Source organism: Aotus nancymaae, unplaced genomic scaffold (assembly GCF_030222135.1).
Source record: "Aotus nancymaae isolate 86718 unplaced genomic scaffold, 86718_ANA_hifiasm-v0.15.2.pri h1tg000028l, whole genome shotgun sequence".
Classification (NCBI taxonomy): Eukaryota; Metazoa; Chordata; class Mammalia; order Primates; family Aotidae; genus Aotus; species Aotus nancymaae.
This window is the reverse complement of record NW_026988441.1, coordinates 25,865,372-25,886,838: the sequence shown is the minus strand read 5'-3', so window position 1 is coordinate 25,886,838 and position 21,467 is coordinate 25,865,372. Positions and strand designations below refer to the sequence as shown.

The 21,467-nt window shown below is 46.8% G+C and overlaps 1 protein-coding gene across 3 annotated transcripts; it reads left to right on the top strand.

Moving 5' to 3' along the window:
• The first annotated feature begins 49 nt into the window (after positions 1 to 49).
• ZNF101 (zinc finger protein 101) lies at positions 50 to 21,467 on the top strand. 3 transcript variants are annotated; one of them, XM_064381588.1, is made up of 5 exons: positions 50 to 210; positions 14,251 to 14,345; positions 18,000 to 18,126; positions 19,076 to 19,136; positions 20,164 to 21,467. In XM_064381588.1, the coding sequence occupies exons 3-5, from the start codon at positions 18,093 to 18,095 to the stop codon at positions 21,284 to 21,286; spliced, it is 1,218 nt and encodes a 405-aa protein (XP_064237658.1). In that variant the 5' UTR covers positions 50 to 210; positions 14,251 to 14,345; positions 18,000 to 18,092; the 3' UTR covers positions 21,287 to 21,467. The 3 variants fall into 3 exon arrangements, with proteins under 3 accessions (XP_064237658.1, XP_021524885.2, XP_021524886.2); XM_021669210.2 differs by lacking the exon at positions 14,251 to 14,345; XM_021669211.2 differs by lacking the exons at positions 50 to 210; positions 14,251 to 14,345; positions 18,000 to 18,126 and adding an exon at positions 18,180 to 18,251.

Below are 21,467 nucleotides of genomic sequence, written 5' to 3'. Positions count from 1 at the left end.
GTCTTGCAAACTGTCCAATCAGGTGCGCCGAGAGGAGGGGCAATTTCCAAATCCCGAAGCTGTCTCTTTTCGCCGGGGCCCAGTTTGGGTCCGGGTTTTAGTTGTTCTGGGAGATCTCAGATTCTCGGATACGGCAGCTTCTGTCGCGTGGAACCGACTCTGGCTGCTGGAGCCCCAGGGAGGACCCAGGACATCCGGAAGCCAGAAATGGTGAGCGTGCGGAGCCCGGGCGTCCGGAGACCTAAGGAGGGGCTGGTCGGAACCGGTTGTGATGGGACCCGAATCCCCCTGGCGCAGCTCAGCCCTTGGTCCCCTCGGCCTCAGGATGGGGCTGGACCGGCAGCCGGGACCCCGAGCGTCCTGTCACGTCCCTGCCCGCGACTGCAGCCCCGGCTCCGGTGCCCTCTCAGGGCAGCTGCGCGTCCGCAGCCCGGCGTCTCCCCAGATTGTGCGGGGGGCACGGGAGAGTCATGGAGGCATCCCGCCTCGGGTGTGGGATGGGGGCGGGAGGAGCCTTGGCCTGTGGGGTCCCTAGCTTCTTCTCCTTTCTCCCTTAGGCGGGCCCCGTTTCCCTCTGAGTCTTCCAAAGGTGTGGGAAGACCCGGCTGGGTCTCAAACCCAGCCTTGCTCCTCCTAGGGCTGCAGTAAATCCCTAAATTTCCAGTTCTCTCCCCTCATTCGCCAACCCCAGCCTCCCCTCTCTACTTCACATGATGATTATTATTATTGAGGCAGAGTGGAGTGCAGTGACGTGATCTCCTCTCACTGCAACCTCCGCCTCCCGGGTGTAAGGATTATTTCCGAGTTTAAAATAAGGAAACTGGCCGGGGGCAGTGGCTCACGCCTGTAATCCCAGCACTTTGGGAGGCCGAGGCGGGTCAATCACGAGGTCAAGAGATCGAGACCATCCTGGTCAACATGGTGAAACCCCGTCTCTACTAAAAATACAAAAAATTAGCTGGGCATGGTGGCGCGTGCCTGTAATCCCAGCTACTCGGGAGGCTGAGGCAGGAGAATTGCCTAAACCCAGGAGGCGGAGGTTGCGGTGAGTCGAGATCGCGCCATTGCACTCCAGCCTGGGTAACAACAGCGAAACTCCGTCTCAAAAAAAAAAAAACTAATAAAATAAAATAAAATGAGGAAACTGAGGCCAGTATAAGAAAATTAAATGCCAGCTTATTCAGCTCCCGGACGAGGTTCTATGGTCAGGGGAAAGGGGGCCAGAGAAGTCGCGCTGACTTCCTGGGGCGTGGGGTTTCTGTGGTTATGTGTGGCTCGGGCCGCCATTGGTTGTCGGGCGGGCTTTTCTAGTGCAGGAGCCGACCAGGTTTGCATCAGCCGGAGCGTGTGCAGGGCTAGGTGCCGGGAGCAGAGACCGGTGCCAAGTGCAGAGGTGGCTGTGTCGAACTCCTGACCTCAGGTGATCCTCCTGCCTCAACCTCTCAAAGTGCTGGGATTACAAGTGGGAGCCACTGCGCCCCGCCATTTCACATTAATTGTTCCCTGTAAGGCAGGCTGCCTCGTCAGGCGCTCGGACACGCCCGCCTACGTCTACGTCTTACTCCGCCCACTTCCCGCCAAAGGAAGTCCCGCCCCATACGCTTCCCGCCAGAGGAAGTCCCGCCAGACAGCCTACCTACCAATAGCAGTCTGCCCCGCCCGCTTCCCGCTCCCCATGACCAATCAGGGCACCCTAATCCCCGCTCACTCTAGCCATAAAAACTCTATGCCTCAGGAAGTCCGCGTGACTTCTCCGGCCCCTCCTGTAGGACGACAGAACCTTGCCCAGGAGCCGATTAAATTTCTTTCTTTCTTTTTTTTTTTTTTTTTGAGACGGAGTTTCGCTCTTGTTACCCGGGCTGGAGTGCAATGGCACGATCTCGGCTCACCGCAACCTCCGTCTCCTGGGTTCAGGCAATTCTCCTGCCTCAGCCTCCCGAGTAGCTGGGATTACAGGCAGCGCGCCACCATGCCCAGCTAATTTTTTGTATTTTTAGTAGAGACGGAGTTTCACCATGTTGACCAGGATGGTCTCGATCTCTTGACCTCGTGATTCACCCGCCTCGGCCTCCCAAAGTGCTGGGATTACAGGCGTGAGCCACCGCCCCCGGCCAATTTCTTTATTTCAATAACTGGCCTCAGTTGCCTCATTCGAACCTCGGTTGCCTCATTTAAACCTTAGATTCCCCATGCTACATTTCAAACAGACACAGTGTTTTAATTGTCACCTTTTCCACCGAGCCCTACCATTTCGTGAAAGGTTTGTTTTCTCTGTGAACATTTCACATTTGAAACTTCCCAGGATGTTGGGTTGTCAGCCCACCCTCCTATTTTTCTGTTCCTGGGTTTCTTTTTTTTTTTTTTTTTTAAGAGAGGTGTTATTTTTTTTTTTTTATTTTTTTTTAAAGAGAAAGAGAGGAGAATAGGAAGGAGGAAAAAGGAAGAGAAAGAGAGAGACAGAATGGGGAGGAGGGAGAAGGAAAAGAAAGAGGGAGAGAGAATGGGAGTATTGATTTCTTGCCCAGGCTAGAATGCAATTTAGTAATGGGTATTGAAAACCTCTTTTATACTGATAATTATACTTAATGATGTAGTCAGGAAGGAATAAGGGAAGAAGATAACAAACAAACAGCCAACCAATATTTAATTTAAACCTATGAAATGCTATGCGATTACTGAGGAGTGATTTACTTCCAATTATATAGTCACCTTTGGAATAGGTGTGAGGTGGTAATGTATGTTTTGTGTATTTGAAGTGGAGAGTTCTATAAATGTTTATTAAGTTTACTTGTTCCGGGTCTGAGTTCAAGTTCTGAATATCCTTGTTAATTTTCTATCTCGTTGATCTATAGAATCATTAGCTCTTCTTGTTGCATTGATCCTTTTGCCATTATGTAATGTCATTCCTCGCCTCTTTTGATCTTTGTTGCTTTAAAGTCTACTTTATCACAGGCGAGAATTGCATCTCCTGCTTTTTGTTTATTGGTTTATTTTTACTCTCTGTTTGATTGGTAAATCTTCCTCGTTCTCTCTGAGTCTTTGTGTATTGTTGCATGTAAGATGGGCCCGGATGCAGCATACCGATGGGTTTTGGCTTTTTATCCAATTAATATATATATAAGTTTAATACCGGCGTTTGATGCTAGCTGGCTGTTTTGCCCATTAGTTGTTGTAAGTTTTTTATTGTGTTAAAGTTCTTTGCTTTTTGATATATTTTTGGAAGGGCTGATATTGGTTGTTCCTTTATATGTATAGTGCTTCTTTCAGAAGCTCTTGTAAAGCAGGCCTGGTGGTGGTGAACTCTCTAAGTACTTGTTTGTTCGCAAAAGATTTAATTTTTCCTTCGCTCATAAAGCTTAGTTTGGCTGGATAGGAAATTCTGGGTTGAAAGTTCTTTTCTTTAAGGATGTTAAATATTGGTCCCCACTCTTTTCTGGCTTGTAGGGTTTCTGCTGAGAGATCTGCTGTAAGTCTGATAGGTTTCCCTTTATGGGTAACCTGACCTTTCTCTCTGGCTGCCCTTAGTATTTTCTCCTTCATTTCAACCCTAATAAATCTGGCGATTATGTGCCTTGGGGTTGGTCTTCTTGAGGAATATCTTTGTGGTGTTCTCTGTATTACCTGGAGTTGAATATTACGCTGCCTTGCCAGGTTAGGAAAATTTTCCTGAATGATATCCTGAAGAGTATTTTCCAACTTGGATTCATTCTCTTCATCACATTCAGGTACACCTATCAAACGTAAATTAGGTCTTTTCACATAGTCCCATATTTCCTGGAGACTTTGCTCATTCCTTTTCATCCTTTTTTCTGCATTCTTATCTTCTCGTTTCATTTCACTGAGCTGGTCCTCGACTTCTGATATCTTTCCTTCTGCTTGATCAATTCGACTGTTTAAACTTGTGCATGCTTCGCGAAGTTCTCGTGTTGTGTTTTTCAGCTCCATCAATTCACTTATATTCTTCTCTAAATTGTCCATTCTCGTTAACATTTCGTCAAACCTTTTTTCAAGGTTCTTAGTTTCTTTGCATTGGGTTAGAACAAGTTCTTTTAATTCACAGAAGTTTCTTATCACCCACGTTTTGAAACCTGCTTCTGTTATTGGAACACACGTGTAATCTATTAAGCCTTGTTCCGTTACTGATGAGAAATTGCAATCCCCTGTAGAGGGAGAGGCATTCTGATTTTGAGTATTCTCTACCTTTTTACGCTGGTTTCTTCCCTTCATTATATATTTGTCTGTCTGTCGTCTTTATAATTACCGACTTTCTAACTGGGTCTCTGACGTCCAACTTGTTGATTCCCTGCGCCGAAATCTGAGCAATCCACTGAGCCGGCCAAAACAGCGGTGTTAAGATTGATGGTGCTTTTCTGCCCGGGAATCTCCGGACTCTGCACCAAGAACTGGCGTGCTAAGGCACCAGCAAAACCGCCACGCTGGCCACAAGAGTCGCCCTGGCGACCCGTGGAGCTCTTCCACTGGGAATCTCCTGGTCCGTGAGTAACTAGTATTCGTCTGAAAGTGTGGCGTCCTCTCGTTCTTTGCGCTTTCACTGGGAGGTACGTGCCCGAGCTGCTAATCATCAGCCATCTTGGATCTCTCTCTGTTCCTGGGTTTCAAAACTGCCCAGGGATTTCTCCCAGCTGCCTTTGGAAGAATAGGTGAAAAGTCTTTCCTGGCCTGGTTAATCTTTCCTGGTCATTTGATGAGCTTCCTAGGGAGGGGTTCTTGTCTGAAAGAAAGAAGTCGTTTTCTTAGTTCCTTAGGAAATTCCACAGGGAATCCCTGCTGGCGATGGGGTGGGGAAAAAACAATGGAAAGAAACTTCTTCCTTCTGAAGCAGCTTCCTTTTCACTCAGGCTAGAGTGCAGTGACCACTGATGACTCACTGCAGTCTCAACCCTTGGGGCCCAAGTGATCCTCCCGCCTCAGCCTCCCAAGAAGCAGGGACCACAGGCGCATGCTACTGTTGTACTGGCCCGAGCATAGAAAGTCAACACCAAGACAAAAGGATGCCAAATTGCAGGGTCTTTATTGCCGGCGTCCACAGAGGACTCGCCTCTCTCCAACCCGTGGCCCCGAAAGGAGGGTGTCAAGACTTTTTATACCCGTAAAACCACCTCGGGAGTGAGGGTGAGGGGCAGGGGTGGGGGTGAGGGGCTTCAGACATTCCTAGTGCTAGTGGATTCTGTAAATCACCTCCTGGGCGGAGATGAGGGTGAGGGGCTCCAGACATTCCGAGGGCCAGGGGACTTTTGACATTCTGATTGTTACTTACATGGTTCACAAAAGACAAGATAAGCATTGTTTCACATTGTCTGGGTAGGATGGAAATTACAGTCCTTAATTACTTACTGACATTTGGGTTATAGAGAGCAGTTTCAACAGAAAGCCGTGGTATGGTTGAGGTATGCAGTTTTATGGGGGTTTTACCATGTCACACTACCACACCCTGTTCATATATGTATATATATATATATTTGAGGTGGAATCTTGCTCTGTCGCCCAGGCTAGAGTGCAGTGGTGCTACCTTGGCTCACTGCAGCCTTTGCCTCCCGGATTCAAGCAATTCTCCTGTCTCAGCCTCCTGGGTAGCTTCGACTACAGGTGTGTGCTACCACACCCTGCTAATTTTTTGTATTTTTAGTAGAGATGGTGTTTCACTGTGTTGCCCAGGCTAGTCTCGAACTTGTGACCTTGTGATCCACCCACCTCGGCCTTCCAAAGTGCTGGATTCCGGGCATGAGCCACCGCGCCCAGCCGAGGTCAATTCTCTTTTAGCAAAGAGCAGCCTGAGAGATGAGGCGGCAAACACAGGTAAGGAAGGCAAGCTCTAACACAGAAAGAAGCCTCCTTGTAACATGCAGATGCACAGTGGGCCTCAGAAAGCACAATCTCCTCCCTTCTTGGAAATACTCAAAAGAGGCTTGTATAGGGAGAGAGCCTGCAGCAGCACGGATAAGAAGAGCTGCCCTAGCTGGGCACGGTCGCACATGCCTGTAATCCCAGCACTTTGGGAGGTTGAGGTGGGCAGATCACCTGAGGTCAGGAGTTCGAGACCAACCTGGCCAACATGGCAAAAACCCCATCACTACTTAAAATACAAAAACTAGCCAGGCACGGTGGTGGGCATCTGTAATCCCACCTACTCATGAGGCTGAGGCAGGAGAATCGCTTGAACTAGGGAGGTGGAGGTTGCAGTGAGCCGAGATCGCGCCATGACACTCCAGCTTGTGACAGCAAGACTGTCTCAAAAAAAAAAAAAAAAAGAAGAGCTACCCTGAGCCAGGCACATCCACCTTGGAATGTTCTGCCAGCGCCCCCCACCTGCTGCCCCCTGCCCTCCGCCATTTTTACATATGCACAGTAGGAGGAGACACGCAACAGGAAGTAATTTAGGCTGAAAACTCCGCCTGTGGGCACTAGAAACGGTGGGGTGAGGACTCAGAAATTCACGCCTTATGGAAATGAAGCACCCCTCCTCTCCAGCTTGTCTATAAAAACCCTCGAATTTCACTGTAAAACTGCAAGCCGTCTTTCTGGGACCCCTGTCTGCCCTGGAGAGCTTTCTTCCTTTTGCTTATTAAATTTCTGCTCTAACCTCACCTTTGGTGGGTCTGCTGTAAAGTTGACTGAAAGAAGGGAGAGGCAGCCCCAGGGTCAGGTTTAGCAAGTTTATTCAGTCTGCCGGGCTGCCTCACCAGAGGCAGTGAAGGCAGGCAGCAGCCTGGGTCTCAGACTATGGGGGTTATATAGGGGGTTTGCAGGTAGCTGGGTGCTAGTCTAAGAAAAACCGAATCTTGGTTTTCAGGGACTGACATCCTGCTTAACTGGGTCAGCATCCGGGTCTGAGAACCAAGTGCGACCACATCCTGGAACCTGGGTGCCTTGTTCACAAGGCCTGAGGCTGCTTCTGTTATGAGCTTTGGCTTAGCAGGAGGGAACGAGGTGGGGGGCCGGCATCTAGCCTGTTTTGTTGTGACCCCAACATCCGTGTCCTTGATTTCCTTGGCTGTGAGACCCAGAACTTCAGGTGACACCTCAGACAGCAAGGCAGTGGCAGAAGGAAAGCATGCCAACCCCTTACCCCTGGGAAGTGAGTTCTCACCCTGGCTTCCTCCCTGTCCTCAGTAAAATACCCATGCAGGGTGCTTTCTTTGCTCTCTCAACCCATGTCAGATTATCTTAGAGGCCAGCCCTGTGCTCCTCACAGATGTCTATTATGTGTATAATAGTTGCTTGCTCTCTCTTTGAAAAAAAAAGAATTGGTCCAGTGAGGTGGCTCATGCCTGTAATCCCAGCACTTTGAGAGACCGAGGCGGGCAGATCACCTGCGGTCGGAAGTTTGAGACCAACCTGTCCAACATGGAGAAACTCCGTCTCCACTAAAAATACAAAATTAGCTGGGCATGGTGGCTTATGCCTGTAATCCCAGCTACTCAGGAGGGTGAGGCAAGAGAATCGCTTGAACCTGGGAGGCAGAAGTTGCAGTGAGCCGAGATAGCACCACTGCACTCCACCCTGGGCAATAAGAGCAAAACTCCGACTCAAAAAAATTTTTTAAATTAATTAATTAATTATTTGGAGATGGGATCTCACTGTGGTGCCCAGGGTGGTCTACCTCCGGCCTCAACCAATCTTACCATGTTAGCCTTCCGGTAGCTGGCATTAACGGTGTGAGCCACTGCACCCAGCTAATGTCTTTCTTGCAACCACATATCCACCGTGACTGAAACAGCTGGGGCTGTGAGCAGAATGTGCAGGCATTGCCCACCATCAGCAGGTCTGTCTTCATTTGCCCTGACTTGCTGACTGGCTTTGCATCCTGATGTCTGGCATGCACTTCTACCTGCTGCTTGTGCAGGAGTTTGAGCTTTGCTTAAGCTGTGTTGCTCTGGTTGGTTGGTTGGTTGGTTGGTTGGTTGGTTGGTTGGTTTTGAGACAGAGTCTCGCTCTTGTCACCCAGGCTAGAATGCAGTGGCATGATCTCGGCTCACTGCAACGTCTGCCTCCCAGGTTCAAGTGATTCTCCTGTCTCAGTCTCCTGAGTAGCTGGGATTAAACGTGCCCACCACTACACCTGGCTAATTTTAATATTTTTCTTACAGATAGGGTTTCCCCAGGTTAGCCAGGCTGGTCTCAAACTCCTGAATTTAAGGGATCCCTCCACCTCTGCCTCCCGAAGTGCCAGGATTATGGGTGTGAGCCACCGTACCTGGCCATGTTGGTCTGTTTTGTTTTGTATTTTCCTCCCAAATCTGTGAGTAAAACCTTAGTTTGGACCGGGCGTGGTGTCTAATGCCTGTAATCCCAGCACTTTGGGAAGCCAAGGTGGGCAGATCACCTGAGGTCTGGAGTTTGAGACCAGCCTGGCCAACATGGAGAAACACTGTCTCTACTAAAAATACAAAATTAGCCAGGTGTAGTGGCACATGCCTATAATCCCAGCTACTTGAGAGGCTGAGGCAGGAGAATTGCTTGAACCTGGAAGGCAGAGGTTGCGTCGAGCTGAGGTCATGCCATTGAGCTCCAGCCTGGGCAACAAGAGCAAAACTCTGTCTAGAAACAAAACAAAACAAAACATCTCAGATTGTGGCCAGGTGTGGTGGCGGTTCATGTCTATAATCCCAGCACTTTGGGAGGCTGCTGCAGGAGGATTGCTTGAGCTCAAAAATTTGAGACCAGCCTAGGTAACATAGGGAGATCCTGTCTCTACAAAGAATTTTTTTTTTTTTTTGAGATGGAGTTTCGCTCTTGCCACCCAGGCTGGAGTGCAATGGCGCGATCTCGGCTCACTGCAACCTCCGCCTCCTGGGTTCAGGCAATTCTCCTGCCTCAGCCTCCCGAGTAGCTGGGATTACAGGCGCTTGCCACCATGCCCAGCTAATTTTTTGTATTTTTAGTAGAGACGGAGTTTCACCCTATTGACCAGGATGATCTCCATCTCTTGACCTCGTGATCCACCCGCCTCGGCCTCCCAAAGTGCTGGGATTATAGGCGTGAGCCACCGTGCCCGGCCTTTTACAAAGAATTTTAAAAATTAGCCAGGTGTGGTGTTACCGCCTGTAGTCCCAGCTACTTAGGAGGCCGAGATGGGAGGATGGCTTGAGTTCTGGAGATAAAGGCTGCAGTGAGCTGTGATTGCAGCACTGCATTCCAGCCTGGGTGACAGAGCAAGAACCCATCTAAATAAACAGAAAATGTGACTCAGCATGGTGGCTTATGCCTGTAATCCCAGCACTTTGGGAGGCTGAGGTGGGTAGATCACCTGAGGTCAGGAGTTTGAAACCAGCCTGACCAATATGGTGAAACCCTGTTTTTACAAAAAAATTTAAAAATTAGCCAGGTGTGGTGGTGTGTACCTTTAGTCCCAGCTGCTTGGGAGGATGAGACAGGAGAATTACTTGAACCTGGGAGGCGGAGGTTGCAGTGAGCCAAGATCACACCACTGCACTCCAGCCTGGGTGACAGAGCAAGACTCCATCTCAAAAAAAAAAAGAAAGAAAGAAAGAAAGAAAACCCAAAAGAAAAATTCATTATAAACTATATTCACAGAAGAATGAAGAAAATATTTGTCATAAGTTGTAGTACTAATGACTGTATCTTTGGAATCATCATTGAGGTGGCTGACTGGGCCTTGGGCTTCATGTTAAGTTCCTGATGGTCCCCTCCCAGACTCATCTCTGTCTTTCCTCTTTCGTGACGACTGCCCTGATTCTTTGGCTATTTTTCATGTTTCTACTATTTGTTTTTTGTTTTTGAGATGGAGTCTCACTCTTGGCTAGGCTGAAGTGCAGTGATGCAATCTTGGCTAACTGCAACCTCTACCTCCTGAATTTAAGCAATTCTCCTGCCTCAGCCTCCCGAGTAGCTTGGATTACAGGTACCCTCCAGCATACCTGGCACATTTTTTTTTTTTTAAAGTTTGGTATTTTTAGTAGAGATGGGTTTTACCATGTTACCCAGGCTAGTCTCGAACTACTGACCTCAAGTGATCCACCTCTCCCCCTTGACTTCCCAAAGTGCTGGGATTACAGATGTGGGTCACCACGCCTGGCCCCATGTGTTATTTTTCATGACCCATCGTTTTTTAGCTTTGCCTTCTTTGAACTTTGATAAATGAGTACTGATGGAGTTAAAATTCGAGGGTGTTCTGGTGGTTTCTTTGACTAGGCACATTTCACATGTGCTCATGTCTCCGGCTGTGGGCTGTCCAGTTCACTCATTCATTCTGGTGGCTCTAGTTTCTGGGTTTTTTTCAAGTTTCATTTTGCTTGGGAAAAATACTGCTATTGTCATCTGATATCAGTCCCCAAGTGCAAATGTATCCTAAAGACTCTGGACATGAGACAGAATTACTGGGCTTTAGATTATGGTGAAGTGCTAGGGCATAGCAGTTGAGCATATCCTAGAATCCTTCATCTCTGCATAACTTTGTTTGCTGTGGTCACCATTACCTGGGACTCTCAGTAGAGTAATTTTTGCCCCTTTCAATATGAAATGTCATCTATTTGACATTTTTTTGTGACTCATTTCTCACTGGCAAAAGAATGACCTTGTGGCCCTGGTGCAGTGGCTCACACCTGTCACCCCAGCACTTTGGGAGGCTAAGGCAGGTGGATCACTTGAGGTTAGAAGTTCAAGACCGGACTGGCCAACATGGTGAAACCCTGCCTCTACTAAAAATAAAAAATTAGCTGGGTGTGATGGCGTGCTCCTGTAATCCCAGCTACTCGGGAGGCTGAGGCAGGAGAATCACTTGAAGTTACAAGGCGGAGGTTGCAGTGAGCTGAGATCTTGCCACTGCACTCCAGCCTGGGCAACATTGCAAGACTTCGTTTCAAAATAATAATAAAACAAAAGAATGGATCTTCTTTTCATATATGGTATTTCATCTTCTGTTAAGCATGTTTTAAAATTTGTCCCATTGTGACCAGGTGCGATGGCTCACACCTGTAATCCCAGCACTTTGGGAGGCTGAGGTGGGTGGATCACCTGAGGTCTGGAGTTTAGAGCAGCCTGGATAACATGGTAAAACCCTGTCTCTACTAAAAATACAAAAATTAGCTGGGCATGGTGGTGGGTGCCTGTAATCCCAGCTACTTAGGAGGTTGAGGCAGGAGAATTGCTTGAACCCAGGAGGTAGAGGTTGCAGTGAGCCAAGATTGGACCATTGCACTCCAGCCTGGGTGATAAGAGTGAAACTCGATCTCAAAAAATAAAAAATTCCCATTGTTTAATCATGAGTTCATTTATTTTTACTCTGCATGTTCATTTAAAAAAAATATTGTTGGCCGGGTGCGGTGGATCATGAGGTCAAGAGATCAAGACCATCCTGGACAACATGGTGAAACCCCGTCTCTACTAAAAATACAAAAATTAGCTGGCCATGGTGGTGCACGCCTGTAGTCCCAGCTACTCGGGAGGCTGAGGCAGGAGAATTGCTTGAACCAGGAGGCGAAGGTTGCGGTGAGCCGAGATAGAGCCATTGCACTCCAGCCTGGGTAACAAGAGCGAAACTCTGTCTCAAAACAACAACAACAACAACAACAAAAATATATATATATATAAATGTAAGGGGTACAAGTGCAAGTTTGTTAAGTGGATATATTGTGCAGTAGTGAAGTCTGGGCTTTTTGTATATCCATCACTTGAAAAATGTGCATTGTAGCCCTTAAGTAATTTCTTTTTATTTTATTTTATTTTTTTTCAAGATGGGGTTTCACCATGATGGCGAGGCTGGTCTTCAACTCCTGACCTCAGGTGATCCACCCACCTCGGCCTCCCAAAGTGCTAGGATTACAGGCGTGAGCCACCGTGACCAGCTGCCCTTAAGTAATTTCTCATCAGCCAACCCCCTCCCACCTACCCCTGTACTTCAGAGTCTCCAGCAACTATTAATTCCACATTCCACCTCCATGCCTACCCCTTATTTAGCTCCCACTTCTAGGGGAGAAAATATACAGTCCGACTTCCTATGTCTGAGTTTTTTCACTTAAGATAATGGCAGATGCTGGGCGAGGTGGCTCACACCTGTAATCCGAGCCCTTTGGGAGGCCAAGGCAGGCGGATCACTTGAGGTCAGGTGTTCAAGTGAGCCCAGATTGTGCCACTGCCCTCCAGCCTGGGTGACAGAGTGAGACCCTGTCTCCCCCACCACCAAAAGAAAGATAATGGCATTCACTTCCACCCAAGTTGCTGATAAGATACAATTTCAGTCTTTTTTATGTTTGAATAGTATTCCATTATGTATATATGCCACATTTTCTTTATCTGATCATTTGTTGATGGATACCGGTTGATGAACGTTTGTTGATATTTCTGGTATTGTGAATAGTGTTGAGTGCATGTGTCTTGGTTTTATCTGAGACCAAGTCTCCCTCTGTTGCCCAGGCTGAAGTACAGTGGCAATCTCAGCTCACTGCAACCTTCGCCTCCTATGTTCAAGCAATTCTCCTACCTCAGCCTCCCAAGTAGCTGAGATTACAGGTGTGTGCCACCACGCCCAGCAAATTTTTGTATTTTTTAGTGGAGACAGGCTTTGACCATGTTGGCCAGGCTAGTCTCTAACTCTTGACCTCAAGTGATCCACCCACCTCAGCCTCCCAAAGTGCTGGGATTACAGGTGTGTGCCACTGTGCCTGGCCTAATTTTAGATATTTGACAAATCTCTATATCATTTCCATCTCCATATAAATTAGTACAAGGGGGCTGTCCTAATTTATGTCCCCACCAACAGTATATAAATGTTGCCTTTTTACCACATCCTTGCCAACTTCTTTTGTTTTCTGATTTTTAGAAATACTGGCCATTCTTACTAGTGTGAGATGGTATCTCCAAAGGTGTGGGAAGTTGGGTCTCAAATTCACGACCCCACCCCCCCCAGCCTCACGCCTCCTAAGGCTGAAGTAAATCCCTAAATTTCCAGTTCCCTCCCTCCATTCCCCAACCCCAAATTCCCGCTCTACTACATCCACTTCACATTATCATTATTAATTTTATTACTATTATTTTTGAGACGGAGTCTCGCTCTGTCACCCAGGCTGGAGTGCAGTGGCACAATTTCGGCTCACTACAACCTCCACCTCCCAGGTTCAAGCAAATCTCTTGCCTCAGCCTCCCGAGTAGCTGGGATTACAGGCACCCGTCACCATACCCGGCTAATTTATATATTTTTAGTAGAGACAGGGTTTCACTATGTTGGCCATACTGGTCTCAAACTCCTGAACTCAAATGATTCACCTGCCTTGGCCTCCCAAAGTCTTGGGATTACAGGCGTGAGCCAGTGCACCTGGCCAGACCCAGTGTTTTAATTGTCATCTTTTCCAAAGAGCCCTAGATGGAGTTTCTTAAAAGGTTAGTTTTTCATTGAACATTTCACATGCGTGTAAAGCAGAGAATAACCCCCTGACATTGTGATGTTAAAAAAAAATCACTGTGCCTGCCCTCCTTTTACCTTCCCTAGATGCAGACACCTTATTAGACTGTCTTTGGGTGGAGGTGTCTCTTGGAAACCACAGGGTGTTGGGTCGTCAGTCCACCCAACTATCTGGTCCTGGATTTCAGATGTCCAGGGATTTCTTATAGCTGCCCTAGGAAGAATGGGTGAAGAGTCTGTCCTGGTTAATCTTTAGGGAGAGGTCTTTATCTTTTGTATAGAAATTGTTTCCTTAAGAAATTCCAGGAGTCCCCGCTGGCCCTTGTGGGTTGGGTGGGGCCAGAAACAGAGAGAAACTTCTGCCTTTTAGTAGAAACGGTTTCAACATGTTGGCCAGGCTTGTCTTGAACTCCTGACCTCAGGTGATCTACCCACCTCCCAAAGTGCTAGGATTACAGGCGTGAGTCACCACTCCCGGCTTTTTTGTTTGTTTGTTTGTTTTAAAGAGACGGTGTTCTACTATGTTGCCCCGGCTGGTCTGACACTCCTGGGCTCCAGTGATCCTCCTGCTTTGGCCTCCCAAAGTGTTGGAATTATAGGTGTGAGCCACTGTGACTGGCTAGCTTATTTCTTTAAAAAAAAAAAAAAAAAAAGACAGGATTTTGATAGGGATTGTATTGATTTGCAGATGTTTTTTTTCTTTTTTTTTCCACAGAGTCTCGCTCTGTCGCCCAGACTCGAGTGCAGTGGCCTCTGTCTTGGCTCACCACAACCTCCTGGGTTCAAGCGATTCTCCTGCCTCAGCCTCCCGAGTAGCTGGGACTACAAGCGTGTGCCACCATGCCTGGCTAATTTTTTTTTTTTATTTTTAGTAGAGATGAGATTTCACCATTTTGGCCAGGTGGTCTCAAACTCCTGACCTCAGGTGATTTGTCCGCCTCAGCCTACCAATGTGCTGGGATTACAGGTATGAGTTGCTGCACCTGGCCCCATTGTTTTTCATTTATTCAACCATCCTTGTGTTTTGGGGATAAATGTCTCCTGATCATGTCATATAATTCTTTAAATATGCTGTTAGGTATGATTTGCTAGCATTTATTTCAGGATTTTTTGCATCGATAGTCATAAAGGCCATTTGTAGTTTTCTTTCTTCTAATGTCTGTCTTTGGTGTTAGCATAATTTTGACCTCATAGAAGGAGTTTTTGAAGTGTCCCCTCTTAAGTTTTGGAAGAGTTTGAGGAGGATTGATAGTAATTCTTCTTTAAATATTTGGTGGATTTCAGCAGTGAAACTATTTGGTGTCCCGGGTTTTTGTTGAGTTTTTTTTTTTTTTTTTTTTTTTTTTCTATTACTATGTCAATCTCCTACTGCTACAGCTCTGTTCAGATTTTCTGTTTTTCATGCCCCACTCTTGATATATTGTGTATGTGTAGACATTTGTCCATGTAATCAGTTACCCCATTTGCTGAAGTATTCCAAGGGACTTCTGAAATTAAGCCTGAGTTGTACAGTTCTTTGTGCACTGCTGTTATGTATGTATTCTGCTGCTGTTGTGAGTCTAAGAGGTGAGGTGAGGGGAAGTATTCTATTGACCTGTGATTTAGCCTCATTTAAAAATAATAGGCCGAGCACAGTGGCTCATGCATGTAGTCCTAGCACTTTCAGAGGCTAAGGTGGGCAGATAGCTTTAGCCCAGGAGTTTGAGAGCAGCCTGGGCAACACAGGGAGCTCTACAAAAAAAAAAACAACAACAACAAAAACTAGCTGCATGTAGTAGTGCCTACCTGTACTCCCAGCTACTCAGAGTAAGGAATGAGATGGGAGGATCACTTGAACCTGGGAGATTAAGACTACAGGGGCCGTGATTGTACCACTGCACCCTAGCCTGGGCAACAGCGAGATCCTGTCTCAAAAGAAAAATATTATGTTAATCTTTATTTATTTATTTATTTGGAGAGAGTCTCACTCTGTCACCCAGGCTGGAGTGCAGTAACACAATCCTAGCTCACTGCAGCCTTGAATTCCTGGGCTCAAGCAGTCCTCCTGCCTTAGTTTCCCAAGTAACTAGGACCACAGGTACCTGCCAACATACCCTGCTAATGTTTTAAACAATTTTTTCTAGAGATGGGGTCTCACTATGTTGCCCAGGCTGGTCTTGAACTCTTGGCCTGAAGCAGCCCTCTGCCTATGTATGCCTCCCAGAGCCACTGGGATTATAGGTATAAGCCACTGTGCTTGACCATAACATTTACTTTTTTAATTTTTTGAGGTGGAGTCTTGCTCTGTTGCCCAGGCTCACCGTGCCCAGCTAATTTTTTTTTCTTTTTTTTTTTGAGACAGAGTTTCGCTCTTGTTGCCCAGGCTGGAGTGCAATGACGCTATCTTGGCTCACTGCAACCTCCGCCTCCCAGGTTCAAGCGATTCTCCTGCCTCAGCCTCCTGAGTAGCTGGGATTACAGGCATGCATCACCATACGCAGCTAATTTTGTATTTTTAGTAGAGACAGGGTTTCTCCATGTTGCTCAGGCTGGTCTTGAACTTCCAACCTCAGGTGATCCACCCACCTTGGCCTCCCAAAGTGCTGCCATACTTGCTTGAGCCACCATGCCTGGCCCTAATTTTTGTATTTTTAATAGAGATTGGTTTTTACTGTGTAGGCCAGGCTGGTCTCGAACTCCTGACCTCAAGTGTCTGTCCTACTACTCTACAATGCCTGCTGTATTACTAACCAAGTTTTCATATAAATACTGATCCATTGAAGACTCTCTTCTTTTCCCTTGATCTATTTGTTCATCTCCTAATACTATGCTGTCCTGAATGTGATGGTTTGGAAATCCCTGGTGTTTGTGTGTGTGTGTGTCTGTGTGTGTGTGTGTGTGTGTGTGTTTGTTTGAGACAGAGTTTCACTCTTATTGCCCAGGCTGGAGTGCAACGGCACGATCTCACCTCACCGCAACGTCACCTCCTGGGTTCAAGTGGTTCTCTTGCCTCAGCCTCCTGAGTAGCCTGGATTTACAGGCATGTGCCACCATACCCGACTAATTTTGTAGTAGAGATGGGGTTTCTCCATGTTGGTCATGCTGGTCTCGAACTCCCAACCTCAGGTGATCCGCCTGCCTCTGCCTCCCAAAGTGCTGGGATTATAGGCGTTAGCCACGTTGCCCGGCCGGAAATCCCTGCCGTTTTTTAGGCAAGCCATCCACCTGCTATTCAGAAGGCTTCAACAATTATTAGATGTTAATTCCTATTAGGTTTGGAAAAGTAGTTTTTGTGACCTAAAATGTCTGTTTTGGGGATTTTTTTTTTTTTTGGACAGAGTCTCGCTCTGTTGCCCAGGCTGGAGTGCAGTGGTGTGATCTCAGCTCACTGTAACATCTGCTTCCTGGGTTCAAGTGATTCTTCTGCCGCAGCTTCCCGAATAGCTGGGACTACAGGCATGCGCTATCATGCCTGGCTAATTTTTTGTATTTTCAGTAGAGGCGAGGTTTCACTATGTTGGCCAGGCTAGTCTCGAACGCCTGTTCTTAAGTGATCCAGGTGTGAGTCACTGCGCTTGGCTGTATTGGGTATTTATGGAATTTTATAAAGATACCATTTGGAAGAAGTGACATCTTAGAGACATTGAGTTTTTTTCTTGGAACGTGTGTCATCTTTCCACTTACTCCACTCTGCTTTGACATTACCTGATAGAAATTTAAAAATTCTCCCATTAGAATTGCCTGAACCCAGGAGGCGGAGGTTGCGGTGAGCCGAGATCGCGCCATTGCACTCCAGCCTGGGTAACGAGCGAAACTCCATCTCAAAAAAAAAAAAAAAAAAAAAAAAAAAATTCTCCCATTAGATGATTAAATATTGATGATGAGTCTTATTTACTACTTGATTAAATTTGGTCAAGAGTAAACCGCTTGCAAGCTTCCAGATGTTGTCTCTTGGTATAAATACATGGGATGAGCTCATTGCCCCAGTGGACACATTGTGCAACATATGTGATATATTGTCTACCAGGAAAGCTCATTTGAGACTCATGCCTGGAGTGCTTTTTGGGGGCTGGTCCCCTAGGCACTGCTTGTAGTAGGGAACAAAAGAATAGGCTTTCAGAAGGAAAACGATTTAGTCAGTACCATCCTATTTGTCACTGCCATAAACCATTTAGCCACAGCCAGCCACTCTGTCACTTAGGTTGATGGGATCCCTCTTGTAGTCTAAGTTCCCTGATAGTAGCGAAGGTCAAACTTGGTGAACAGGCCTTTCTAAGGATTCCCAGCCCCAGGACTGCTAAAATGAGTGCTGTCTGCACATCAGGTTGTGGGAGTTTGTGGTGATGGGTACTAGAGAGCCACTCTGCAATAAGCAATCAGGGCAACGCAGCAGCACGACTGCCTCCCTGGACCCACCGTGGAGAGGGTGTTCCTTTCTGCGGCTGCCTCTCTGAGTAGGTCAGTTCTAACACCGGAACTGCTGTGAGGGAGGAAGTGTGTGTGGATAGAGAGGAGGCGGGTGATGACTCAGTCTTGGAGTGAGCGTTTGGAGAGCTGGCGTCATAAGACCACTCGTGTATTGAGCAGAGATCCACAGTGCCAAGTCTCATCCCTCCTCCTCCACACTTGTGGGATATTTCAGGACTCAGTGGCCTTTGAGGATGTGGCTGTGAACTTCACCCAGGAGGAGTGGGCTTTGCTGAGCCCTTCCCGGAAGCAGCTCTACAGAGATGTGATGCTGGAAACCTGCAGGAACCTGGCCTCTGTGGGTAAGAAGGATATTTCCTTCCTTAGTCAATTAGAAGACAAGTGCGCTTTGGTCACCAGTGCGGTTGCACAATTTGGAATGTGGAAAGAGAATACATTGCTGAATAAATGGGGCATCGTGGACCAGGTACAGTGGCTCACCCCTGTAATCCTAGTGCTTTGGGAAGGATTGTTTGAATCCAGGAGTTTGAGATCAGCCTGGGCAACATGATGAGACCCTGTCTCTTTAAAAAAAAAAAAAATATCAGGCACGGTGGCTCACGCCTGTAATCCCAACACTTTGGGAGCCCAAGGTGGGAAGATCACAAGGTCAACATGGTGAAACCCTGTCTCTACTAAAAATACAAAAATTAGCTGGGTGTGGTGACGTGTGCCCGTAGTCCTAGCTACTCAGGAAACTGAGGTAGGAGAATTGCTTGAACCTGGGAGGCGGAGGTTGCAGTGAGCTGAGATGGCGTCATTGCACTCCATCCTAGGCAACAGAGCGAGATTCCACCATCTCAAAAAAAGAATAAAAAAAATAAATAAATTAAAAAGAAGGCCAGGTGCAGTGGCTCACACCTGTAATTTCAGCACTTTGGGAAGCCGAGGCCAGTGGATCACCTGAGGTCACGAGTTTGAGACCAGCCTGACCAACATGGTGAAACCCCATCTCTACTAAAAATACACAATTAGCTGGATGTGGTGGCATGTGCTTGTAATCCCAGCTACTCTGGAGGCTGAGGCAGGAGGATTGCTAGAACTCAGGAGGCAGAGGCTGCAGTGAGCAGAGATCATGTCACTGCACTCCAGCCTGGGTGACAGAGTGAGACTTTGTCTGTCTCCCCTCCCAGCCAAAAAAAACCAAAAAACAAAATCAGGCATGGTGTCAGTGTTTAATTAACTTAGAACCTATTTATTTTTCTGTAATTTTAAATAATTCATAATGATTTCTCTGGGTCTACATTTTAGGAATCCAATGGAAAGACCAGGACATTGAGAATCTGTACCAACATCTGGGGATTAAGCTAAGGTAATTTGCACTCCCAAGAGAAAGCAGTGTCTCTTAGGAATTTTAGCTTGTCAGCAAATTTTTAAAAAGAAACAAGACAAATAAGTACAATTATGTTTGGGTTTTTTTTTTTTTTTTTTTTTTTTTTTTTTTTTTTTGAGACGGAGTTTCGCTCTTGTTACCCAGGCTGGAGTGCAATGGTACGATCTCGGCTCACTGCGACCTCTACCTCCTGGGTTCAAGCAATTCTCCTGCCTCAGCCTCCCAAGTAGCTGGGACTACAGGCCTGCGCTACCATGCCCAGCTAATTTTTGTATTTTTTAGTAGAGACGAGGTTTCACCTTGTTGACCAGGATGGTCTCGATCTCTTGACCTCGTGATCCACCCGCCTCGGCCTCCCAAAGTGCTGGGATTATAGGCGTGAGCCACTGGGCCCGGCCTTGTTTTGTTTTTGAGACAGAGTCTTACTCTGTCGCCAGGCGCCAGGCTGGAGTGCAGTGGCGTGATCTCGGCTCACTGCAACCTCCCTCTCCCGGGTTCAAGCAATTCTTCTGCCTCAGCCTCTCGAGTAGCTGGGAATACAGGCGTGCGCCACCACGCCCAGCTAATTATTTGTATTTTTTTAGTAGAGACGGGGTTTCACCATGTTGGCCAGCATAGTGTCCATCTCTTGACCTCATGATCCGCCCACCTTGGCCTCCCAAAGTGCTGGGATTACAGGCGTGAGCCACTGCTCCTGGCTCAACCTTATGTTTTTAACTGATTATTAGAAGATTTTCACTAAAAATCCATCTTTCAATGTAATATAGGTGTTGGGTGTCTGGACAGGGTACTACGAATCTGTGACATGGAAGTCACTGTTTGGATAATAGCTATGGGGAGCTGGGTAGCAGAATCATCAATACACTTCCTTTCAAATAATTCTGACCCAGCAGAAAACCTCCACTTTTCTGATTTTGGTAGCAGCGTAAGGTTTTAGACAACATACCAATTAATAGAAAAGCTTTAATAAACCAAGCCTTGATAATGCGCTTGTCATTTTTCATAGAAGTCTGGTGGAGAGACTCTGTGGACGTAAAGAAGGGAGTGACCACAGAGAAACCTTCAGCCAGACTCCAGATTGTCGCCTGAATAAGAAAAGTCATACTGGAGTGAAACCATGCAAACGCAGCACGTGTGAGAAAGTCGTCCTCCGTCATTCATTCCTGGACAGGCGCATGAGAGCTCACGCCGGACAGAAACGACATGAGCGTGGTAGGGAATGGGGAGAGAAGCCCGGTAAACAGAAGCAACGTGGGAAAGCCTCCACTTCTTCTAGGAGTGGTCCACGGCACACAGTAACACCAACTCCAAAGAGACCTTATGAATGCAGGGTATGCGGGAAAGCCTTTCATTCTTCCAATTTATTTCAAATCCATCAACGAGCTCACACTGGAAAGAGGCGCTATAAATGTAGGGAAATCGTGAGAGCCTTCACTGTTTCCAGTTTCTTTAAAAAACATGGAAAAATGCACACTGGAGAAAAACGCTATGAATGTAAATACTGCGGAAAACCTATCGATTATCCCAGTTCATTTCAAATTCATGTTCGAACTCACACGGGAGAAAAACCTTACAAATGTAAACAATGTGGTAAGGGCTTCATTTCTGCCACTTACCTTCATACACATGAAATCAGAACTCATGCGCTGGAGAAATCGCACCAGTGTCAGGAATGCGGGAAGAAACTCAGCTGTTCCAGTTCCCTTCGCAGACACGAAAAAACTCATCGTGGAGGGAAACTCTATGGGTGTAAAAAATGTGACAAAGTCTTCAGATGTCCCTCGTCCCTTCAAGCACATGAACGAGCTCACACTGGAGAGAGACCTTATGGATGTAATAAATGTGGTAAAACCTTCAATTATGCCAGTTGTTATCGAAGACATAAGAAAACTCATAGTGGAGAAAAGCCATATGAATGTAAAAGGTGTGGTAGAGCCTTCGGGTGGTGCAGCTCCCTACGGATACATGAAATGACCCACACTGGAGAAAAACCCTTTGACTGTAAACAGTGTGGTAAAGTCTTCACTTGTTCAAAATACCTTAAACTTCATGAAAGAACTCATTTGGCCGGGCGTAGGCAGGCCTTTAGCAGGCTGAGGCAGGGGAATCACCTGAGCCTAGGAGTTTGAGACCAGTCTGGGCAACATGAGAATGACCCATATCTCAAAAAAAAAAAAAAAAAAAAAAAATTAAGTGGGTGGGATGGTGCACACCTGTAGTTCCAGCTAGTCAGAAAGCTGAGGCAGGAGGATCACATGAGCCTGGGAGGTTAAGGCTGCAGTGAGCTGAGATTGAGCCACTAATACTCCA

Coding starts and splice junctions, on each gene's coding strand:
- ZNF101 (XM_021669210.2), top strand. Junction 18,127..19,075: donor CAGGAACCTGGCCTCTGTGG/GTAAGAAGGATA, acceptor TCTACATTTTAG/GAATCCAATGGAAAGACCAG. Junction 19,137..20,163: donor CATCTGGGGATTAAGCTAAG/GTAATTTGCACT, acceptor CATTTTTCATAG/AAGTCTGGTGGAGAGACTCT.